Here is a 25,283-nt window from a genome sequence, read left to right as displayed (position 1 = left end):
TTGGTGCACTGTGTCATAGTGAAACACTATGTATGGTTTATAAATCTATTGTCAACAAAAAAGAAGCTTTTCAATAGACGTTTTCTTGTGGTTTTCCACCAAAATAAAATCTTTATGGTTTAACATTTGCAAACACAAAAAAAATTGTATTGTAATTCAACTATTATTGTGTAAATAATAATGACAATAATAATAGTAATTGGAATTAAATGCGTTTTCCCAATTTGTTCTGCCTTTTATTTTTTTTAACTTTAACTCTTTTTATTGATGCCATTCAATCAGAGAGGTACGAAAAATTCAAACCCAATATAATAGTTTCAATAAAATAAAATAACATAAAATGGCAATACAAATAAATAAGTAAATACAAGTACTGTAGTTAGACAATTCTGAGAACATAGGGGAAAAAATTAATAAAATAAAAGGTGGAGAAATAACTTGCCTCAACATACATACACACTTCCAACAATATATATATATATATATATATATATATATATATATATATATATATATATATATATATATATATATATAGTTTTTAATTTTTATTTTGCTCTCCATTTATTAGTAAATCAGGGGCAAGGAAATGCTTCCTTTAATATATATTTATTTTTTAAAAATGCGACAAGAAGGGTTGCCAGGTAGTGTGAAATTTTTCTGTATTACCAAGTATTGTATTTCTGATCTTTTCTATTTGAATAAACTGCATCAGGTCGTGCATCCAATGAAAGAAGCTGGGTGGGTAAGGATTTTTGTTCTGCCTTTTAAAAAAAAAATGAAATTATGCACATACAGTTTTATGGCCAGTAAAAAATATAGCCGTCACCAGCCATTAGCAGGTGTGGCAAAATGTTCAATCGCAACTGCGAAAATATTTGTAGTCTTTGTTCATATGCAAATCCAGACCCATGTTATCATGTAATGAATAACAGGATAAAGGTCCCTCATGGGGTCCTAGAGGCATAGAGAGCCTGTCAGGACGAGGTAGCGCTCCTCGCCTCCTTCAGTTGCCCCTCATCACCCTCTACTGTCTATAGACACTATAGCGCGTGGGATGCAATTAGACTCATTGGCCACTCTCAAGGTCAGCTGTATAGAGCATACTTTGAGGGAACAAATTGAGACAATAATAAGATTAGGCACTTTCTTTCTTTATTTCACTAATGGCTTTGCCCTCCATTAGCTTGTGGAATTAAGACGGATAACTTCTCAAAGCCTCTCTGTTTTTGTATGCGAGAACGTAGGCTGCAGAGAAATGTTCTGGTTTATGACCCTTTCCCCTGGAAATATATGAATATCGCCGTGGCCTTTTTGTTCATTTCTGAAAATTTACTTTGCTCCCTGCGGTGCCTGCCAAAAAAAACGGACGAATAAATCAGCAGCACGCCGTAATGCTGCGACTGTTTTTAAATAAATAACATTTCCGCCGAAAAGGGCAAGCGCTCGTAACTAAACAGTATTTGCGGCATGCAAGATTTCCATCTCATCAACGGGATGTTAGTGGCTGTCAGAATGGGACTAATACTCTTCACGCTTCACTGAGTCTTTTTAAACACATCTGTGTGTGTCTGTTATGGGATCAGATGGGCTAATTGAAATTCATTAGGACGAGGGACCTGTAACTGGGTTGGAGGCATAAACATGAATATTGTTGGTTAATCTGCATCACCTGTGTGGAAGCAAGTAAAACAACTTTTAGTCTGGCTTTAAGGCTTCCTTCCTTTAATGAATTATTGAAATGAGCATTTGAGAATGAATAATTCTAGGCTAAAACAAGAGGAAGCAGACTGTTTCATGCTATGTATTCAGAACAGCAGAAGAGGTGTGCATTGAATGAAATTCATACTACATGACTGTTCTAGATGCCAGAATATCCAAGGGTAAAATTGGGATTTTGGGGGAGGGGAACCATAAAATCTGCCAGTGATTCTGTTTCCTCAGGTAAGATACAACAAGCTACTAGACAAACAAACTGCCAATAATGTTTTATCCCCCATCCTCTACAAAGCCATTCCGCTGACTGAAACAACTTTTTATGAGTAGGCTACTGTATACAGTGCCTGATTAGAAATGACAGTAAATCGCTTTATGCTTGTTTTTTTCTTATTTATGAAAATATAAAGTACACTACAGTTCAAAAGTTTGTAAGTAAGATTCTTTTTTAAAGAAATTAATACTTTTATTCAACAACGATGCATTAAATTGATCAAAGTGGAAGTATAGACATTTATGTTACACAAAATTATTTCAAATAAAAGCTGTTCTTTTGAATTTTCAATTTATAAAATAATCCTGAAAAAAGTATCATGGTTTAAGCAGCACTGTTTTCAACACTGATAATATATATTTTTTTAAATGGTTCATGAGCACCAAATAAGCACAGTAGAACGATTTCTGAAGTAAATTCAGCTTTGCCGTCACAGAAATAATCTGCATTTTATTTATTAATATTAAATTGTATTGGTAACAGTTTAGTATAGGGACAAATTCTCGCTAGTAACTTGTTGCATATTAGCATGCATATTAGCATATAGGCTGTTTATTAGTACTCATAAAGCAAATATTCTACATGACCATATTCTTCAAACTTAGTCTTTAACTTAACAACTACCTCATTAACTATTAATAAGCAGTAATTAGGAGTTTATTGAGGGAAAAGTCAGTTAATAGTGAGAACTGGACCTTCAAATGAAGTGTGACCATTGTATTTACAAAAGATACTTTTTTTCCCAAACTATTTGAATGGTAGTGTTTGTATTTTAAATTGTATTTCACATTGCTAAAGCTAAAAATGGTCAGCTTAAACTTTTATAGCTTTTTCATTTAGCTGACGATTAGCAAGCAAACATTTTAACCTAATTTAGCTTTTCAAGTTAACTTCCACATATTATTACATGCACACATTTTAATATCACATCAAATTAAACAATTCCCATTACTTGCCTTTTAAATGACATATTGCTACATATATTCCAGAAGCTAAAAATGGTCACATTGAACATTTTCCCTTCTTTGTATCTTCAGTTGGCAAGCTAACAGCTTTGACTAGCTAATGTAGCAACGTTTCACAATAGCAATAATCATCAGGCGGTAAAGAAAGGGGGAAAATGCATGACACTGCAGTGCGGTTCTGTCCCAATTTAACCCCTTATTAAAACATATTCCCTTGTGACGTCACTCACCCTGCTGATGAGCTCTCCCACCATGCCTGTCCAGGTGCCATTGGTGCCCGACACTCCGTACACACCATCCCCAACTAGACGAATGCGGTACTTGAACTTCAGGATATCTGCCAACTCCTTCAGCATGTCCACGCAGAAACCTTCGTAGCGCTCGTTCCCTTCAAGTTCCTGGTGATTGGCTCTTAGCATTACGTACGGATTCTCCTGTAAAGATATCATTGGTGTTATCGTCAGCACTCACACATTTTAACACACTCTGGGAGCACTTCTGTATCAATCAACACTCACTTTTGTGTGGCAAATGATTGTTTGAGTTGGCAAGTCACACTGCCTAAGTTTCCAATTTCCATCCAAACTTGTAAATTTAATGTGCGAAAAATTGTTTCCATCCCATATGTTCAAGAGAACAAAATCGAATCAAAATGGAAGTTGAAGCAACTGGGGAAGAGACAGTAGCTTTTTTCCTACATAAGAAATTACTTGCACCTCAGAGTGTGCAGATGAAATGCAATAACAAACGCTGTCATGTTATCTTGCGTTCAGAGGCGGATGCTTGATGTTTGGGAACGCAGTCGTGTGAGACAGTTCTGAGATGTAATTATACCAAACCATTTTGATGACAGACTTTGGCTCAGGCATTTCAGAATGACTAAAACCAACATTTGAGATGTTGTGCAATGAGACTGGTCCACTGGTCAGTCCAGTTATCCACTCAATGATCTGCTGAGGCAAGAGTTTTTTGTAATGTATTAAGGAATTTATTCTGTATAGTGTTTCCATTGTAGTTTATGCACATGTCTTCTTATTGGATAAAAATAAGGATTTGCCTCAGTTGAACACATATTTTATACACATTTTATGATTTTACGCACTTCTTGACATTTCAATCCAGAGGTTTTTAACGCAATATTTTAACACAATATAAGTTCGCATAAAAATACGAGGATGTAAGCATAGCAAAAGTTTGGGCACATAAAGCTCTGTGACTAATGTGAGCCCACCAAAAGACCAAGTTCCTAATTTACGGTTTGTTTTCTCATGCTGCCCAAAGACCGAACAGATTTATTAGGCAATCTGTGGTCAAAATAAAGGCTTCGTAAAAATTTCATCCTGCCATCTTTCAATAAACACTGGCTGTGCCCACCGTTATACATTGGGATATTTCAAGTATGCATGGTAGTGTTACTGTCATTTTCAAACACTTTGCATAAATTGAACAGAACATTGCCACCTTGGTCATAAACAGACACTACAGAATGAAACCAGCCACATAAAGCTTTTCAAAACCACTTTTTGTTATAACTGGAACAAAAAAAAAAAAAAATCACTTTGTCTGATGTGTAAGACAGACACTAAATTGGGTCTGTTGTACTTAAGATTTGTTTAGCACAGACTGGTTGACTAGAGAGAGTGTTTCATTTTCACCAGTAAATCTAACTCGCTCCACTCCGATGCTTTGAGTGGCAATCTGAAGAGCTGAGGAGACTTTTCAGTTTTTTGCATCGCCATGGCAACACTTTCTTCTTCTTTTTTTTCTACCTGCTTGTCTGGTCCTGCATCCCTGATTTTTGATGCGCCCAGTGGCCACGCTCCAGCTGGCCTGAGCATAGCAGCAGCTGGGTCTTGCGGCCTGTCAGACGAGGGGGAACGTCAATGAACATGTTCCGACACTTCAAATAAATCTGAACCCTATTAATACGAGCCGCTCATATGCATCCAAATAACACGATAACTGTCCTTTCACCTCATTTGTATGTCCATAAAAGCCACATGAAGTATTTGCAGATGGATGTGTGCACCTTGGACCTGTCGGAGCAAACAGCGAAATCCCATATTTCCATGGCACAAAGAGGAGCCGCTTTGGCCCAGAGTCTGACACTCTATAAATGCAAATCCTTTCATTTTGTTCATTAACTCGTTGAATCATCCACGCATGTTACCGTCATGCCCCGCACTGACACCGCTGCGGTGGTTATGCAGAAAAGCACAATATAAATGCAAATTTTCATTGCTTACAGCCTGCTGGAGGCACTCAAGTATTGCAGCCGGACACTTTCTCTCAAACTAGGCTTATTAAAGAGTAGCATTTCATGGACCAGTTGCATATTAGACAGACGGTTTCAAAGAAAGGAGGAAAGCTAATAAACAAACCTTCTGGATTCAATTAATAGGTCTACGCACTGGGTGAGAGAAGTCATCGACGGCTTCGGGTCATTACGTGATGCCCATAATGGCCAGCTAGCCACTGGTCTGATTGATGATTAAGCCAAAGAAAATGGAATGATTACACATTCATACTTAATAATCCATTATAAGCAGAATCTATGAAAAGACAGAGGAAGAGGAATTGAGCAAGAAGAGGGAAGTAAAACTCCCTTACGGAATTTAATCATGGTTTTACTACAAAACCCCCCCAAAAAAACATGGTTACTACTATAGCTATGGTAACGACAAATTAACCATGGTTTTGATACACTAAGTAAAACTGTGGTTATACAAATGGTAATTCTCAAAAAAACCATGGTCACTACACTTTTACTATAATAAATCCCTGGTTAATTTTCTTAAGGGCTCTGACACACAGGACCGGGCTTTTCGCCATCAATATCAGAAATTGAGCTCTGGCACCAGTCGATTCCATCAATCATAGCATTTTACCAAAAATGTTCAAATTAAACATTTTCCATTCTTTTGTTTTCAGGCCTAGGTTAGAAAGCTAACAGCTTAGACTTTACAGCTTAGAAATTACTTATCACATATTACTGAAGCTATAAAATTGAAGTTAAACATTTTTGTGTGTTTTCAGTTACAGTAACACTCCATTAACAAGCTATAGCTTAGCCTTAGCCTTTTATATTACATTTCAAGTAGAGGCTAAAAAGCTACAGAAGCTACAAAAATTTAACCAGCCTGTTTTCAGTTGTTAGCAATAACATTTTAGCTTCGCGGAACCCTTTAAATTACATATAACTTTACCAAATTTAACTTACCATCAGTAAAGCTAAAAATAACCAAATAAAACATCTCTGCTTTCATTGTTTTCCATTAACCTTCAGTTAGCACGCTAACTACTTAACCTTTGAAATTACATATCACATAATGTTCCAGAAACTAAAAATGATTTTCTCAGCTAGCCTCTAGTCTGATTGATGATCGAGTGCCAGAAAATGGAGCGACCGCATATTTACATATAATAATCCATTATTAGCAAAGCCTATGAAAAGAGGGAGGAAGCAATTGAGGAAGAGGAGCGAGGTTAACTGTGAACACACAGGACCGGTCCTGGCGTATCGCCATCAATCTCAGGAATGGAGCTCGGGCATCAATCAACTGAGTGAGTGCTGTTATCAGGCCAAGCAATCCTCTCTTCCGAGCTTGAATGGTTCCATAAAATCTGCGGGTCACATCAGAGAAAGAAACTTCCCGTTTAATAGCGCAGACAGTGAGATTAAGGGCACTTTGAGTGTCACGTCTGCCAAATGCAACATTCCTCACCAGTCTGGGATCCGCAGCAGATTTGATTCTATTTGTTTTCTTGGAAGGCTGTCAGCTGATGAAATCCATTTTACAAATATAGCATGGCGGCAGTCTGGTTTGGTGCGTTTGAAAAACAAACACATTAAAGTCAATCTTACTTCAAATCAAATCTCAAAGCTTTTTGTTCAGAAGGTGAAGAAAAATTGGATTTGTGTGTTAGCATTTCTCAGACGTTCTCAAAAAACCTGAGTGAGTTTGGTAACTGACTGGTCCACTACTCCGTCTTTATTTATGCCTCCCTTGATTTTTTTATGGCTTACGGTGGGTGAATGGCACTGAAGATAGTCCAGACAGAACCAGCTCTTCTAGTGGTCTGAGAAACAGAAATTGGTCACAGAAGCGGCACATTACATGAAGATAGCGCCTCACATTTGATATTTATGAACATTTCCAATTGCTCTGCGAATAAAAGCTATCTGCCTCTTTTTGAACACAATAAAAGTGGTCTGTCCACTGAAGATGGCGAGCCTGAGGTTTCATCAAGAAATTGTTTCTGCAATCGTACTTCTCCATGTTTTCAGAAAGAGCACTTTAACGTCACCATTGATTGCCGTGAGCGTGAATTCAGTGAGGACTTTCTTTTGAGAAAATGCAGTAATACAGTATCCACTCCGTGTCACATTATTGTCTTCTGCTATTGCACCCATAAAGATTAATAATACTTTGCCTTTTCTTTTTTTAAGATGGATTCTCAGAGACAATTCTGGCCGGTAAAGGCTTACACGGCTTTTCTCAGTCATTCAATTCATGATGTGGCGTTTTGAAAAACACTGCAGATAGCATCACAGAAAGGAGATTTTATAGCGTGAACGGAAAGTGAACCCAGTTTCACAGGCAAAACAATATGTATTTGAGCTTAAAAAAAAAAAAAAAGGTCTTGACAAGGGCTTTATCTGAGAAAGCAAGCAGTTGTTGAAGGGAAAGCATATCAAACCGAATCAAATGACAGCACAGAAAGGTTGAAAAAGTATTAAGCACAAATAAAACAACAGCGTCTTGTATTTGCACATGCTGTCTGTGTTGTTTTAGTATTTGAATCACTAAGGGAATTATGCAAATCAGGCATTAACTCTGTCAAACAGAGTAAACCCAAAAGCTCATGTAGTGCCTGGTTGAGCTGGATGGCGGGAGGTTTGTGAAAAGAAGCAGTTGCATTACCACATGCCGAAGTGGCATAACTGTGAATTCACCTCTGGCCCCAATGCCCTCTGCTTGACTTCACACCAAAGTTTTTGAACCAGTAATGATTACAGGGGAGACTGTGGTCAATTGTAACACACTAAATTTCTACAAGTTAGCACTAAACATGTTAATAAAGTTCTCTCTGCAAAAAAGGAGTGTGATAAATAAATATATAAAGTATAATTAAGTTTTCAAAAGAGTCCCACATGTAAGTCTTAAAAGAGATTCTCCCATATAATTAAATAGAGTTTTTAAACCAGAGGGCTGAAATCAGCGTAGAAAATTTCTAAATTATTTCTAATTATTTCTAAATTACAGCAGTTTTTAATAATCCTACAAACATTATAAGTGGACTTCAGGAAACTTCATAAAATAATTCATGACCCATTTAAGCACACATTATTCCTCACAGCTAAAAGAATTATTACCATATAAAAGGTCAGAAATTATTCAGCAATATTAATGAGTATTAAAGGAGTAATATTATTCTGAGAAGTTCTCTGATTCATATGAGGTAAAGTGAGCTAATATTAGATCATATATTAAATTGGATATTATGTCTTTACCAAGTCTGCCAACTGCCACCAGTCTATCAATGGCAGAGTAACAGTTTTTTTTTTCCTCAATCAAAGGCTGGGTTATGAAAAGCAGAGTAAAAAAAAATACATGTTACAAACAAACATGAGTTATTTGTGTTCTCAATCAAAGCACTGAAGCTCCGGCTCCTTCTGCACATGATATAATGCCAAAGACATCAAGAGCAGCTACAAAACCCCGCAGAACAGTTTGTACAGTTTAGACAGCTTTACCACTACAAGCCAAACCAGCACTAACATACTGTCTATCCTTACAAAAATGTTAGATCTAGCCCGTATCACCAGGGTAAAATTCAATCTGTGTGTTTGTGTGTGTGCTGTAACTCCAGCGATGACAAAAGCTCACAGCAGTAATGAAAACGCTGGTGGAGTGGTCCACAGGTGCTGAGTTCTGCAGCATGTTTTCAACTGTGCTGCGTTTACCGAGATAAAGCAGACTTTGCAATCAGCCTGTGATGAATGGGCCGTGATAGAGCTGAAATTGCTCTTCGGTGGCTCTTTAATGCGGCCAAAGTCTTCGTATATCTTTAAAGTGGAATAAACACACGGTGCAAACTTCTCCCCCGTTCTCCCAGCTGCAACATCATCAAGCACATTAACAAAAAAAGATCTGAGAGGAACTAATCGTTCCACCTGTATTCCACTCCTCCTTTAGTGAGACACAGACTCCCCAGCATAATTATCTCTATTTCACTTACAGTACCGCACAGCAGTTTGTTTTCATAAACCTGGTGAAAACACCAGCGTATGTTTTGTTGGAGACTGGTGTGCTGATGTTCCCACCAGGCTCTTCAGCAAACTTTAACGAAGGATTGTTCGCCATGAAACTGTGATCATCTTCTCTTCCTTATTGTGACGTATATATCCGAGTGAAACAGCTTCTCGAACAAGAAAAAGGGTGGGTTGGGACTTGATTTTGTTAATTAAGAATAGATTGGATTGTTGGATCAACGTCACTGACAGAGGGAAGGGTTGCTGTATTTGATTAAAGATTACAAGGGCATATACAGTGAGGAAAATAAGTATTTGAACACCCTGCTATTTTGCAAGTTCTCCCACTTAGAAATCATGGAGGGGTCTGAAATTGTCATCGTAGGTGCATGTCCACTGTGAGAGACATAATCTAAAAAAAAAAATCCAGAAATCACAATGTATGATTTTTTAACTATTTATTTGTATGATACAGCTGCAAATAAGTATCTGAACACCTGTCTATCAGCTAGAATTCTGACCCTCAAAGACCTGTTAGTCTGCCTTTAAAATGTCCACTTCCACTCCATTTATTATCCTAAATTAGATGCACCTGTTTGAGGTCGTTAGCTGCATAAAGACGCCTGTCCACCCCATACAATCAGTAAGAATCCAACTACTAACATGGCCAAGACCAAAGAGCTGTCCAAAGACACTAGAGACAAAATTGTACACCTCCACAAGGCTGGAAAGGGCTACGGGAAATTGCCAAGCAGCTTGGTGAAAAAGGTCCACTGTTGGAGCAATCATTAGAAAATGGAAGAAGCTAAACATGACTGTCAATCTCCCACGGACTGGGGCTCCATGCAAGATCTCACCTCGTGGGGTCTCAATGATCCTAAGAAAGGTGAGAAATCAGCCCAGAACTACACGGGAGGAGCTGGTCAATGACCTGAAAAGAGCTGGGACCACCGTTTCCAAGGTTACTGTTGGTAATACACTAAGACGTCATGGTTTGAAATCATGCATGGCACGGAAGGTTCCCCTGCTTAAACCAGCACATGTCCAGCCCGACTTAAGTTTGCCAATGACCATTTGGATGATCCAGAGGAGTCATGGGAGAAAGTCATGTGGTCAGATGAGACCAAAATAGAACTTTTTGGTAATAATTCCACTAAACGTGTTTGGAGGAAGAAGAATGATGAGTACCATCCCAAGAACACCATCCCTACTGTGAAGCATGGGGGTGGTAGCATCATGCTTTGGGGGTGTTTTTCTGCACATGGGACAGGGCGACTGCACTGTATTAAGGAGAGGATGACCAGGGCCATGTATTGCGAGATTTTGGGAAACAACCTCCTTCCCTCAGTTAGAGCATTGAAGATGGGTCGAGGCTGGGTCTTCCAACATGACAATGACCAAGCACACAGCCAGGATAACCAAGGAGTGGCTCTGTAAGAAGCATATCAAGGTTCTGGCGTGGCCGAGCCAGTCTCCAGACCTAAACCCAATAGAGAATCTTTGGAGGAGCTCAAACTCTGTGTTTCTCAGCGACAGGCCAGAAACCTGACTGATCTAGAGAAGATCTGTGTGGAGGTGGGCCAAAATCCCTCCTGCAGTGTGTGCAAACCTGGTGAAAACTACAGGAAACGTTTGACCTCTGTAATTGCAAACAAAGGCTACTGTACCAAATATTAACATTGATTTTCTCAGGTGTTCAAATACTTATTTGCAGCTGTATCATACAAATAAATAGTTAAAAAATCATACATTGTGATTTCTGGATTTTTTTTTTTAGATTGTCTCTCACAGTGGACATGCACCTACGATGACAATTTCAGACCCCTCCATGATTTCTAAGTGGGAGAACTTGCAAAATAGCAGGGTGTTCAAATACTTATTTTCCTCACTGTAATTAAAAAAATAATGTGCATGGATAAATAATTTATAATTATAACACTGCAATGTTTCCATTCTAAATAAGTATTGTCCATTTTGATATCATGGTGACTATAAACTCAAATTATGGCATTTGTGGTACAATTCTGATTACAACAAAACAAAAAAACTTAAAAAGAAAAAAAAATTGGTTTACAGGCAATGTTTACATTGCAATTACTAACAATAGATGTGAATGGGGCAAATCTGTAAATGTTAATGTTGTTAACTGTTAAAAAAATCCCTTAACCTTTCCTGTTCAATGTTATAGCCAATCTTACTACTTTGTTGCCATGAAAAAGTAAAAAAAAACAAAAACCCAAACAACCATGAAAATAATGAGAACTTTATGACTCAAAGCAACTACAAAAATAATACTCAAAAAAGTGCTTTTATAAAATTACAAGCTTCACATTTCTGCTTCTAAATTCTCCAAAAATTGGGCACATTTACTCCCATTGTCATTATGCTACAAATGCTGTTGATTGAGCTTAAATTGTAGTGAACCTGGAATACTCCTTAAAGTAGCATCATGCCGGTCGACCAGCAGTAAGTTTTGCTGGTAAACAGCATGACTATGCTTGTCTTTTCAGCAGTTCTTCACGCTTATCATATCATTCATCAGGTGTAAATTTAACTGAAGAATATTTGTCCATCTGTCCTCAACAAGGCTGCTTTAAACCAACTGTTTATTGGCTTTCAAGCGCTTCATTCACCTTGCATGGCCCCTCTTCATTTGCAGTCTCTTTATTCTCCTCTCTTTTCTAGCGAGGGATGACCCAGCTAGATATGCGACATCCGGCCTAAGGCTGCGGAGAGCCTCTTTTTTCTCATCACTATACAGTGTACGAGAAGATGAGAAAATTGCCCCTAGATAACAGCCTAGCGGATTACATCTTCAATTGGTGGTTGCTGCTCCAGGAAATGCTATCACACGCATACTTGTTAGTTTCCACTCATTTCAGAGGAGGAGTCTTTATTTAGATCAGTGCTGAACCCTGAGGTGATCAGAGACTAGACAGACCGTTTCTGAAAGCTAAAGAGAGACTCCTTCAAAAAGGAGCTATTATATATCTTTTCCAGGGGGTGTGTGTAAATCTCTTGGCTGAATCGTTAGGGTGTGTCCTCTACTGAGGAACCTGGACCAGAGTAGAAGATAGGACTTACCAGGATGGTAGTTATGGTGAGAGTGGTGTTGAATAGTGTGTCTGTCACGTTAAGTGATGGAAGCTTCCTCTCCATGGACAGTCCCTGCTCTGAATGCCACTGACCAATCTGTAAGAGAAACACACTGAGAGTTATACTAAGCCTTTAAGCAAACTATGTGCAGCAGAAGATCCAATGACACGAAAGAGCAACCATGAAGCCTTACAGGGATAGTTCACCCATAAAAGAGATTTCTGTCATTTACTTACTCTCAAGTCATTCCAAAGGCAGAAAAGACTGTTAAGCTCCCAAATTAACAAAAAGCACCATGAAATCATCACCAATGTATTAGATTTCTGTATTAGATCTTCTGAGACCACACAGTTTGTGTGAGGAACAGACCAAAATTTAATTAGATATTCACTTAAAGGGTTAGTTGAAGCAACAATAATACTTTTTGTGCACAAAGAAAACAAAAATAACAAATTTATGTGTCGTGGTACTCTTGTGAATGTGGTACTCAATTACAGTTGAACCTCTGATGTCACATGGACTATTTATTTCGGGAGAAGCCGAATATTCACCAGAAGAGACGGACAGCAGCTCGTAAGTGTTGCGATACTTAGTCATAGATCTGTTGTTTAAATTATTTACTTGCTGTTGGGAAGGAATACTTTCGTTTCCCTTCTATTTCTATTCTGCATTTTCGTTGAGGTTTCGTTGTTTGATTGCACTTTCTGTTAATTATAATAATTTGCACCTCGGCTAAGAAGGAACCTGGATCATTTTCATTGCTCCTTGCAAGCGAAGTGTTAGTTTCGTCTTGAGTTATTTGCACAAGGCTATTGGCTGGGCCAATCAGAAGCCGGCCACAGCTGTTTTCAAGGTAGTGTGTTAGGCTGTATTTATCAGAGGTCCGAGCGCTGACGCGGAAGCATCAGCGGAAGCGTTCAGCCTCCTCGTGTGAAGACCGACGAGGGTAAAGACCATCGACTTTTCCTGCGCGACTTTAACCGAGCAACGACACCGAGCGACACACTTAAGTATCTTTTCTTTTTTCCCCCTTCCCTTACACACTCTCCGTTTCTATCCTCTTTCCTGCCACCTCTATCATGTGTTTCCAAACTATTCCGGTTCTCTCTCAACCACGCTCTAACGTCCCACGCAGACGGCAACGTAATCCTGCTAACCTGCGCCTTATCTCTACCTCCTTCACTACACCTCTTTCCTTCTCTGTGGGTCTCTGAATTGTCAGTCAGCTGTCAACAAAGCTGACTTCATTTCTGCTTTTCTTTAAAATCCACGCTCAGCATCTTGGGCTTGACTGAGACCTGGATTCGTCCAGAAGACTCAGCAACCCCAGCTGCTCTCTCTACTAATCTCTCTTTCTCACACCCCCGGCAAGTTGGCCGGGTGGAGGCACTGGTCTGCTCATTTCTAACAATTGGAAATACTCAACCCGCTCTTCCCTATGCAATTACAACTCATTTGAATCTCATGCCATTACTGTATCAGCTCCGATAAAACTCCAGATTGTGGTCATTTACCGTCCCCCTAGCCAAATTCTAGCCACCTTCCTAGAGGAGCTGGACGGGCTGCTGTCCTCTTTCGTGGAGGATGGCACTCCACTCCTAGTCTTTGGTGATTTCAACATTCACCTAGACAAGCCTTATGCTACAGACTTCCATTCACTCCTAGCTTCGTTTGATCTCAAACGCCTTACCACTACTAGCACGCACAAATCAGGCAACCAACTTGACTTAATTTACACACGCAATTGTACTGCAGATAACATTCTGGTACAACCGCTACATACTTCGGACCATTTCTTCATTACATTCCTTTCTCCTTCCCATCTCTCCTCTGTAGTATCCTCCTCTCTTCCTTCACCCACCCATTTCTCATCTCTGGATGTAAACGCAGCTACTGAGACTTTATGCTCTACCTTAACCTCTTGTCTAGACGACATTTGTCCTCTCTCCTCTAGGCCAGCACGGGCTGCTCCTTCCAACCCCTGGTTATCCGAGGTTCTTCGTGAACATCGGACTACACTCAGAGCGGCAGAGAGAAAATGGCGCAGATCAAACGATCTGTCGGACCTCAGTAGGTACCAGTCTATGCTCACATCCTTCTCTGCTAAAGTCCACACTGCCAAATCCTCACATTTCCGCAACAAGATCGACAGCGCTCCAGACATGCGTAATCTCTTCAGAACATTTAATTCCCTCCTCTGTCCCCCTCCACCTCCTCCCACCACCTCTATTACAGCTGATGACTTTGCCACTTTCTTTACAGACAAAACTAGATCAATCAGTGGTCAGTTTTCACCTCCACGCACACAGGACCCTCACCCTACCACATCCACTGCTAAAACTCCCATCTTTTCTTTCTGTCCACTCACTGAAGCTGAAGTATCCAAGCTTCTCCTCTCCAACCATCCTACAACATGTCCTCTTGACCCAATCCCCTCACACCTTCTCCAAGCAATCTCACCCACACTCTTACCTGCACTCACACACATCATCAACACATCCCTACTCACAGGTAACTTCCCCATTGCGTTCAAGCAGGCTCGGGTAACCCCACTGCTCAAAAAACCTACATTAAACACTTCTCTTATAGAAAACTACAGACCTGTCTCTCTCCTTCCGTTCATAGCGAAAACACTTGAACGAGTTGTCTTCAACCAAGTCTCACTGTTTCTTTCACAGAACGACAAACTGGATGCTAAACAGTCAGGTTTCAGGAGGGGCCATTCAACTGAGACTGCGCTTCTCTCGGTCACTGAAGCCCTGCGAATTGCAAAAGCCCATTCCAAATCATCAGTCCTCATTCTGCTGGACCTATCTGCCGCTTTTGACACTGTCAATCATCAGATACTCCTGTCCACCCTCTCATCACTGGGCATCTCTGGCATTCCACTTCGCTGGTTTGAATCCTATCTCACTGGTAGGTCTTTCAGGGTGGCCTGGGGAGGTGAGGTATCCAAAGCACATCAACTGGTCACTGGGGTTCCTCAGGGATCAGTTCTTGGACCCCTCCTCTTCTCCACATACACTACATCACTGGGTCCCATCATACAGGCACATGGATTCTCATACCATTGCTACGCTGATGACACACAGCTCTACCTCTCTTTTCAACCAGATGATCCAACGGTAGCTGCAAGGATCTCAGGTTGCCTGGCGGACATCTCGGCATGGATGAAAGAACATCACCTGCAGCTCAACCTGGCAAAGACTGAGCTTCTTGTCCTCCCTGCCACTCCGACTCTACAGCATGACTTCACGATCCAGTTAGGTTCATCAACAATAACCCCATCAACTTCGGTCAGAAATCTTGGTGTAATCTTTGATGATCAGCTGACCTTCAAAGACCACATTACAAAACTGCTCGATCTTGCAGGTTTGCACTATATAACATCAGAAAGATCAGGCCCTTTCTGACAGAGCATGCTGCACAACTTCTTGTCCAGGCCCTTGTCATTTCTAGGCTGGACTATTGCAATGCTCTTCTGGCTGGACTTCCGTCTAACACAGTCAAACCTCTACAAATGATTCAGAATGCAGCGGCACGACTGGTCTTCAACGAGCCCAAAAGAGCCCATGTTACACCTCTCTTTATCTCCCTGCACTGGCTACCAATCACGGCTCGCATCAAGTTCAAGACACTGATGCTTGCATATAGAACAACCACTGGCTCAGCACCCGTTTACTTGCACTCTCTATTAACAAACTACATCCCCTCCAGAAATCTGAGATCTGCTAGTGAGCGACGCCTCGTGATACCATCACAGAGAGGCGCAAAATCACTCTCTAGATCATTCTCATTCACCATTCCTGGCTGGTGGAACGATCTTCCCACCTCTATCCGGAATGCTGGATCCCTGTCAATCTTCAAGCAACAACTGAAAACTCATCTCTTTCGACAGCACTTGACTTCATCCTAAACTTAAAAAAAAAAAAAAAAAAATTATCTTTACTTATTCCTTCCTTTGGTAGTTTGTATTTATTTGAACAATGCCTGAGACTTGGTGTTGCAAGCACTTCGTATGTCTGATTGCCTCTTCAAGATTAATCGCTCTATGTATTCCCCAATTGTAAGTCGCTTTGGATAAAAGCGTCTGCTAAATGACTAAATGTAAAAATGTAAAATGTAAATGTATTTTAACAATGTCCTTACTACGTTTCTGGGCCTTGAATGTGGTAGTTGCATTGCTGTCTATGCAGGGTCAGAAAGCTCTCAGATTTCATCAAAAATATCTTAATTTGTGTTCCGAAGATGTGAACGAAGGTTTGGAACGACATGAGTAATTAATGACAGCATTTTCATTTTTGAGTGAACTATCCCTTTAAACTCATATCTGTCAAATTTTATTTGCTTTTGCACATATTCAAATATGGCACTTCAAAACGCGTACCAGTTTTGGCAATGACGTCAATCTCCATTGGTTCTTGCATATCTCATGACTTACTGCAACAGTTTGAATGTTCCATTTAACATTTCAAATGTCACTTGTTCCTAATAAATCCTAATTGTGTACAAAATTGCTTTTAAATGGCTACAGAAGACTTGGAATAATACATGAACAAACAAAGGTCACATGAGGAGGGTCAGAAATTAACTTTTCCATTAACGGGCAATATTTGCCCCTGAAACTGATTTCCAGGGCCATTTTTTACTTTTGAATAGGCAACTTTGATTATTTTTACACTATATATATATATATATATAATAATGATTATTAATAAAATACATAAAATACAATAAGATACACAGAGAAAACAAGCCAAGAACAATTTATGAATTGGTTAATTGGTTATTACTCATTATAAAATCAACATTGGTAGCATGAAAACCAAAACAGTTATTCAAACTACTAATAAATTATACACAGAAAGTGAGAAAAGAATGTTCTCCATCACTGAAGTAGCCTGTGACTTCAGTCTTGCATGAGTTATACACTCTCTCAAAAAAACTCTCCTTATAATCGCTGAAACGGAGATAATACTTTTCATTGGTTTTATCATTTCAACATTTGTAATAGATTTAATTCAACTGTATAGGCACAGTTTATTTTGAACGTTGGTAGCATTTTTGTTTATTTTTGTGCCATTTTTGTCATTTTGAAGCAAGACACTGTTCACTTTCATATTAAGAAAAGTGATCAGGATATGATTAAAAAATTCACTTTTTGTGTTCCACGAAAGAAATCAAGTCATACAGGGGAGACACAAAGGAAGACACATAAGGAAGAGTAAATTATGACCATTTTAATTCTAGCATGAACTATTTCTTTAAGGCTCAATGTCAGGTGGAGGAGAATTTGGAAGCGAGCTCGTCGACACACACACACACACACACACACACACACACACACACACACAAAACACCTTAAAGGAAGTGGCGAAGGGGCATGCGCTCAATCAGAGATGCAACAGAATGCATTCATTAACTCAATTACACCCCAATTCTCTGAAGCGAGCCAATGTCCTCATTATCATTCCGGTTTTGGCTGGCACCCCTTCGCTAGACCGCCTATATGGGGCCATGCTGCCTTTAATGGGAGGCTGAGTCTCCACCCAGCACACATGGCAGTCCTAAATCACCCATCATTTTTATTTTTTATTATAATTACAAAGCCGCATGGTTCATTGGGCCTCCTGCTTGAAGTATTCTGCAGAGGTGCTCTATTTATCTTCTCCTCTGTACCTGATCCCTAGCGTTTCCATAGACCCAAACGACACAGGGGAGAATGATGCAGCACTGCGCTGGATCTAAAATTACCCGCTCTCTGAGATATGAAAGTGTCGAGGGCCACAAACAGGGGAGAAAGTGAGCAACAGGAACTTTTTTTTTTATTGTTCAAAGTGAATGTAAGAAGCAAAAACAATCTAGTAGTGTTATTCTAAGGACTTTATGGATGCTGCAGCCACAGAACCAGGAATATTTCTCCAAATCCTGCGTGCATGGGGGACCTTGCATGAAACACTCCTAAAAGCAAGGGCAAAATACATCTGCACTAGTTTGACTTTTATGTTGCAAAGCAGAGCTGCTGTTCAAGATTGCACTGATCCTCGTGAGATTGCAAGATGCCGAGGATAATCCATTTGAAAATAGCTCACCATTCTTTCAACTGTAAACCTGTTTCTCAAAGCACACTGCAAAAAATATTTTCCTAATCATTATTCTGGTCTTGTTTTCCACTAAAATAGCCCTAAAACGAGATCTATTTACTTGAGAAGCAAAACAGATGAAAGATATTAAGATGTGCGTCAGAGAATATATATTGAATTAAGTTTTTGTTGCCTTAGGCATTTCTTTTTTTAGCATATATCTAAAAAAACATAATTATAGTTAAAATAAATAAAATAAAATAAAGCAATAAAAACTACTGTGTGCAATGAGATAACAAAAACAAACTTAATTCTAGACATATTTTCTCAAAACAAGACATTTCTTTTTTTACAAGCATACATATAACAGAATTAAGTAATGGTTAAATTAAAATAAAATAAAACTGACAATGGGATACTTAATTCCCTTTAAAGCTGCTTTGCAACGATTTGTATCGTGAAAAGCACTATACAAATAAAATTGAATTTAATTGAACTGAATATCAACAATTAACATTCTCAAACCAAGACTTTTCTTTTTAAAGGGGTCATATGATTCGATTTCTTGTTTTCCTTTTCTTTAGTGTGTTATGTAGCTGTTTGTGCATGTAGAAGATCTGCAGAGTTACAAAGCTCAAAGTCTCCCACAAAAGGATTTATTCTATCTAAAAGAGAAGGCTGATCCAGACCGGGCTAAAATACCTCATTCAAACACACCCCCACATGTCTACGTCACGATGTGGAAATATTTGCATAATGCCGCCCAAATGTTCACGCAACGAAAGAAGGCGTGGTTTCAGTAACCGCAGTAGTGTTGATGTAGCCACGTGCTGTGTTTCTATGCGAAAGTAAAAGCACTTTATTTAGCCTTCCGAAAGTATATGCAGTTAGGAATCATTGGTTAAGATTTTTTTTTACAACAGAACTGCACAACCCAAATGTTCGAATTTGTGCAACGATCGTTTTGTGAACCTAGGAGAGTACAAGGCTAGCTGTGCACAAAGGCTATTTCTAAAAAAAAAAAAAAGGGGCAATTCTGACTTTGCTATGACAATTTGACGCTTCTAAATCAGCGACTGTAAGTATGTTTTGTTATAAGTTTAAGTATTTGCTATTGACTTTTCAAATGCGGAGATATGCGCAGTGTAAAGTAACGCGTTGTGTGTGTGTGTGTGTGAGAGAGAGAGAGACAAGATCATATCACAGTGGAGTCAGCTGTCTTAACCATGGCTTGTGTACTGCAAATACACACGAGCATCATCTCTGTCTGTTACACGACTCTGTACCCCTCTTGGGCTTGAACTAATGGTAAAGCTAAGGACATTATTAACTGTCTTTATATTTACTTTGAAAGCTGAAGCTCGCAATTATTGTAAGGGGTGTTACATTTCCGACGCATGCTTGTGGTGTTCGGCCAATAAGCTGGCCAATCAGAGCAGACTGCGCTTGTCGGAAGGAGGAGCTTTAGAGGAACTACAACAATGTACAGTATTTGAAAAATAATGTGTTTTTTGAACATTAAAGCATGTCAACATATTCTGTTACACCAAACACACCAAATAATGATCTTTAAAAAAGCATCATATGACCCCTTTAAATATAACAAAATTTAGGATAACGACAATAAACTTAATATATTCTTTGAAAACCAGGCTTAATATATTAAATATAACAATACATAGTTTTGCTTTAAGTAAATGTATCTAAATGTGTTTTGCAGTGAACACAGTGAGAGATGAAGAAAGGGGAAAGTGAGAATGCAAGGACACCCAGAATCAGAGATTTCCTCTGAGAATATGATCAAAAGATCCTGCTTTCTATTTCGTTCCCTCCTTGCCTCTGTGGCAGAGATACCACCTTACTCTCACAAATGAAATCCAGCAGCAGCCAAACAGCCTTGATGGCTCTGTGGAATCAGCAGCACATGGCTGTGATGAGCTGAAAAGAACCCACAGCCAGACCCTGATCTCCAAACCATTTCAATGGAGAGAGGTTGTGATACCAAGAACAATTAGGATTTATTAGGAGAGACATAAAGAAAAGAGAGGAGGAGGAGGTGTAGGCAGAGAGTGCAGTAAGGGACTGTGAGGGGCCATGCAGTAAAGCTGTGGGCAGGACGACAGTCTGGATATCGTCCAATAGGGAGGAACTGCTCTGAGAGCAGCCATCTACTGAGCACAAACAGCTCAGACAAACATGAAGAACAAAACATGCCCAGAGTGGCAACTAGAGCAGACATGCACTCATGCACACACACTTTTATTCAGCTATTTAAATGGAGACATTACATAGACTTTGTTTTTATGTACAGCTAGTTAGAAATACTGTTACCTAACCTTTAACAGAAAATTTGCAGCATTTTTACAATTAAAGAAAATCTTCTTAGAGCTGTCAAATTAAACTTGCAACACATCAGCCAAATAGAAATACACATTGAGCGATGCCGATAATTAAAAAACGGCAAATAACGGCTAATGTATCGACCTTCACAATGTATCGGTTGACCACTAGTTTTTTTACAAACGAGGACATCCCCGAATATCCCAAAAAAGATGCTTTTGTCAGGTTTAGCTCACTTCTGGGTACAAATTTGACCCCAGAATATGGTTACGTACGTATACACACATGCATTTATGAAAGGATAACTGATTCTGATGTTTATATTTCATGAGCAGATTTTCTATAAGTAGACATCGTATTTTATCAAACACTCAAATACAATATTAAACAAGATTTTTGGACTACTCAGAAGACAATCTGAGTAGGACTTGCAATGCAAAACTCGCCCCCATGATGCTAGGGTAACCGATAACCGATAAATGGCTTATATTAAAAATTATATTAAAAAGACCATAATTTTAAAAGCATGCATGTAAATGTAGGTATTACACCATTATAATGTACAGCATTAATAATGGATATTCATTTAGAGATCTGCTAAAGATTGCATTTAAAACGGCTATTAAATTATAATTTTTTTCTAAAAAGAAATGTGTTTAAAATAATAAAAGCGAGTCTTAGATGACAGCAAATGCAAATCTAAATGAAAAACTATCTGGAAATGAGTACTAAATATCCAACATCAATCAATATATATCCATCCATATGGGTCAATAATAAATTAACACCAAAATGATACCCCTAATAATTAAAGTGGAAAAATTTACCCCATAAAGGATTAGAAGTAGTACTTGTGAAGAGTAAAAAAAAGCATGCTTTTCCAGAGAGAAACTAATGAGAACGGCCTAAAGTTCAGTGTCCCCATTTAAACGTTTGACCATGATTCCCTGTGATTTAAAGGTGAATGGGTTTCATGGTTTAATACCCTTAAAGGTCTTTTGAGTGTTTCATGCCTATGGTATAAATAATCACAATAAAGGCCCAGCAAGTGACTCATTTTCTACACTGGGCCCATAAGAGGCTATAAGGGAGCAGTTGCGGTAATTAAGTGTGTAAAATGAGAGCAACAAGCCAAGGTAAATGGGAGTAACTGGCTGAGCAGGACCCATATCCTGTTCATTTAAACGAGTCGTGATTAATCAAGAGCTATGAGTGCTTGTCATTAATTACCGCTGACAAGTACACAATATCAAAGTCAAATTTGAGCTCCACTGCTTGTACAAATGGTACTTACAGCATCCTGTATGCCTGATCAAAGCCCGTAATGTACTCAGGGACAGACTTCTCAAGTTCAACATCAGCCAGTCTGCTTTAGTCAGCAGAGGTGTTGTTGTAGGTTTATATCTCATGAGGGTTTTCCCACTGTAATGCTAAAAAGAAAGTTCTGTGGAAGGTTTCCAGGGATAAAAGTAAAGAAGAGGTACAAATGTACAACTCTACATGCGTTTTAACTTTCTGATAATGTCAGGTTAGTGGTTGTCATCAATAATCATAGAGCTCCATACCTGCTACATATGCAATTATCACCTCAGCTGTGCCGACACACACTCCTTCACGCTTTATCTGTCTCTCATCTTTCTTTTTTTTGCTTTTCCCCATCCTGCTTGCTGCAAATCTACCCAATAATGAAAACCAGTGGGGTGGCTGGAACAGGCAGGCAGAGTCTGGTATATTCTGTGAATGGAGGCATGAAGAAGTCGACACAGATCAATACAGCAGTGAGAGAAAGATGGAGGAGAGGACGAAGACGGCAACGGATAAGCCCAAGCGTGGCCCTAGAAAGCACTGCAGCTCCAGAGATAACATGAACGCCTATTGTGAGCCGCCACAACCTTTCAGTCAGTTCTCAAACTAATAGGACAAAGAGGCAACTGTATCAGTGAGCGACTTGTCAACCCGCTATCAAACTATCAGTGTATGAGTCCAGGTTCTCAAGAGTGTGTTTGAACGTGAAGTGGGTGTATACAGTGGTTGAATGGCACTATCTTCGTGTGGAGCACCGCCAAGCTGGCAAGTGTCATCGCACCAATCTGTGAGTGTTCTTTACAACCCGGTGACCCTGTGACCCGCAACTCAAAAACAAGTCCACATCGCCTCATTTGACGGCTGCTCATTGCCGTTTATTCAGAGGCCAGAATTCCCGCCTCTCATGTGGAACGAAGAGAATGTCACACCTGCTGTCATTAGCGGGAAACATACGCCGATGGGTAAAGAGTTAAAGGCTGGTTGGAAAGGTCAGGTGGGTATACTCCCTTTCAAGTAGTGACCTTTTACTACAATCACAATTTCAATTTGCAGCGCATAACCGCCAACAGAAAAACATTTCTTGTTATTCCCAAATAGCAGAGCCAATTTCAACATTCATTATTTGACATTATCCGCTTGCTGCAGGGCCGTTCCCATAATGAGGAGACACTGGAGATCAGAGCCTGTCAAGCTCCACCCAAAGCGCAGCTCACATCAAAGCTTTCTACAAACGCCCCCCACACATGCTTAACAATGCTCTGCCGAAGCTCCTACTGTCCGGATGCGAACACTGAAAGCAAGGAGGGGAAGATAGGCTGGGACCAAATCCTGCATACTGTCTAGTCCCCTTTTCATCATTCCTCATTTATTCAATATCTCTGCTAGCTTCTTCCTTCTCCAGCTCTCTGAAGGTCCTGACTGGCTGTGCATGGGTAATGGTGAATAGAGGATTCGAGTCTAAAGCATTTTATAAGCATGATTGTTATACCTACAATATTGCCAACGCACCAATATACAAAAACAAAAGTAGTGACTAAATGTAATGGCTAAAATGCATTGGTAATAAAAAAATATGATAGAAATATTAATATTAGTAATAATTATTATTATAATATGCAAAACAAATATACTTATAAAAATAAATATTATAAATATAAGTATAAAAATAAAGTAAGGTGGCACATAATGGTAGTAATAAGAATAAGAATAATATACAAAAATTTTAAAAGTACATTTATAAATTAGTGTAAATAAAAATATAAATAATATGAAACATACAAATAAAACATAGAAATAACTTTATAGGACATGTAATTTACTTATTTATAAATAAAATATGAATTATTAAAGAACAATAATATGTATAACAAATCAACAAACAAATACATTTATATTAGACAAGATATATGTACAAAATTAATTATATAAATAAAATAATATTCATTAAAGCAAATAAATACAAAAAACAGGAAATACAAAAACACATTAAACTCAGTGGCTCAAGACATCCTTAAAGGGGATAGGAAAAAGAGGATTTTCCTTGCTCGTTTCTTTGTACCATATAGATACTCTGACATTCACAAAGCAAAGCTCCCTCCTCAGACCCCGTGGCCCATCTATGGAAACCTAAGCCCTTCTCAGATGGTGGGGTGATGTAATAATTACCAGAACTTTTTTGTGATTTTAATCCTGCTCTGAATTGGCTGTGCCAGTAATTTTCCTCGATTTTTAACGGACTTTGCATTCTAGTGTCCGCAAAGATTACAATGTCTTTTACTTTAAATGCTCTGGAAAAATAACCACAGGTAAGAACAGTCCCGTGAAAACTGAAATGTTGGTAAAAAGCAAGCCTAGCTTGTAGGCCCTTTAACTACCGTTGTGCATTAGGTTCTCCAAGTGGCAACTAGAATATAGACAACTAGAAAATAGACAACCCAGAAAATAAAAAGTGTTTTTGTGTGTTCATTCAGAGCACTTTGTACATTGTGAAGATGCTGCACAAAGGTTTCATGACCTTGATCATAATACAGTTCATTTAAAAGTTACAGAACTAGAATTTTATAGAGTTCTTTAATGCATATTATACTTTTACACATGGAAATACAGGTAAAATACTGCGATTTCTTTTATATCATTTATAAGCAGTAGTAAATGGGATTTATATGGGATTTGGAAGATTTACACTGGACAGTAAAAACAGAAAAGTACTTTGAGTCTTTTAAGATTGGAGAAGAGAGAAAAGAAGTTAAAAAGAGGATGTTAGGAAGAGTGTTGTTCAGACACTGCTGATGTCATGAAAACCATAATATCCTGAAATCCAATCTTGTTCAATTCCAGGCTACAGATACAAAACTATGTTAGGTGTCACAATATAAATTTCACAACCATGAGCCACAATAATTTAGCACCTTGGCCCTTCATAAACAACAGTGTGAAAAGTGATTTTTGACATACAAAGTTCTGTCATGAAACTCTAGATGGTGCAGGCCGATAGGTTCTTACTCAGTCTGATATAATTATCATTCACAAGATGCAGCTGATTGGTTTCTTTTTTGCATCAACAGCCAATGAGCGTGCTGCTTAACATTTTAATCTTGGCTAGTGTTGCTGTAGCAGTTGCAGCGCACTTCAGAATCCCTCCACTTCCCCAGCTCCACCTGTATAGATCTTCTCCGGGGTAGTTTCATGAATGCTATATATGGTTTTTTTTCATATACTATGTGTTATGTGGAGAAGCAGTATTTCTA

The 25,283-nt window shown here is 38.9% G+C and overlaps 1 protein-coding gene and 1 long non-coding RNA gene across 15 annotated transcripts in view; both read right to left on the bottom strand.

Moving 5' to 3' along the window:
- The window catches only part of grik4 (glutamate receptor, ionotropic, kainate 4), a 371,474-nt gene that overhangs the window by 39,093 nt on the left and 307,098 nt on the right, over window positions 1–25,283 (bottom strand). For all 14 annotated transcript variants that reach the window (XR_009266034.1, XR_009266035.1, XM_058744470.1 and 11 more), the window contains 2 exons: window positions 12,296–12,403; window positions 3,186–3,389 (listed from right to left, as the gene is read on the bottom strand). Coding sequence is in view for 12 of the 14 variants with exons in the window: in XM_058744470.1 (XP_058600453.1) it covers window positions 3,186–3,389; window positions 12,296–12,403 (312 nt within the window). In the remaining 2 variants the exon portion in view is untranslated. The remainder of the gene's footprint in view (window positions 1–3,185; window positions 3,390–12,295; window positions 12,404–25,283) is intronic.
- Window positions 6,364–7,015, bottom strand: LOC131520331 (uncharacterized). The gene is made up of 3 exons (XR_009266036.1): window positions 6,908–7,015; window positions 6,681–6,774; window positions 6,364–6,579 (listed from the first exon to the last, which is right to left on the bottom strand). It is a non-coding gene; the product is annotated as an uncharacterized LOC131520331 (long non-coding RNA).

This window comes from Onychostoma macrolepis, chromosome 15 (genome assembly GCF_012432095.1).
Source record: "Onychostoma macrolepis isolate SWU-2019 chromosome 15, ASM1243209v1, whole genome shotgun sequence".
NCBI classification, from domain to species: domain Eukaryota; kingdom Metazoa; phylum Chordata; class Actinopteri; order Cypriniformes; family Cyprinidae; genus Onychostoma; species Onychostoma macrolepis.
The sequence above is the reverse complement of the archived record's forward strand: the minus strand, read 5'-3'. Positions and strand labels throughout refer to the sequence as shown.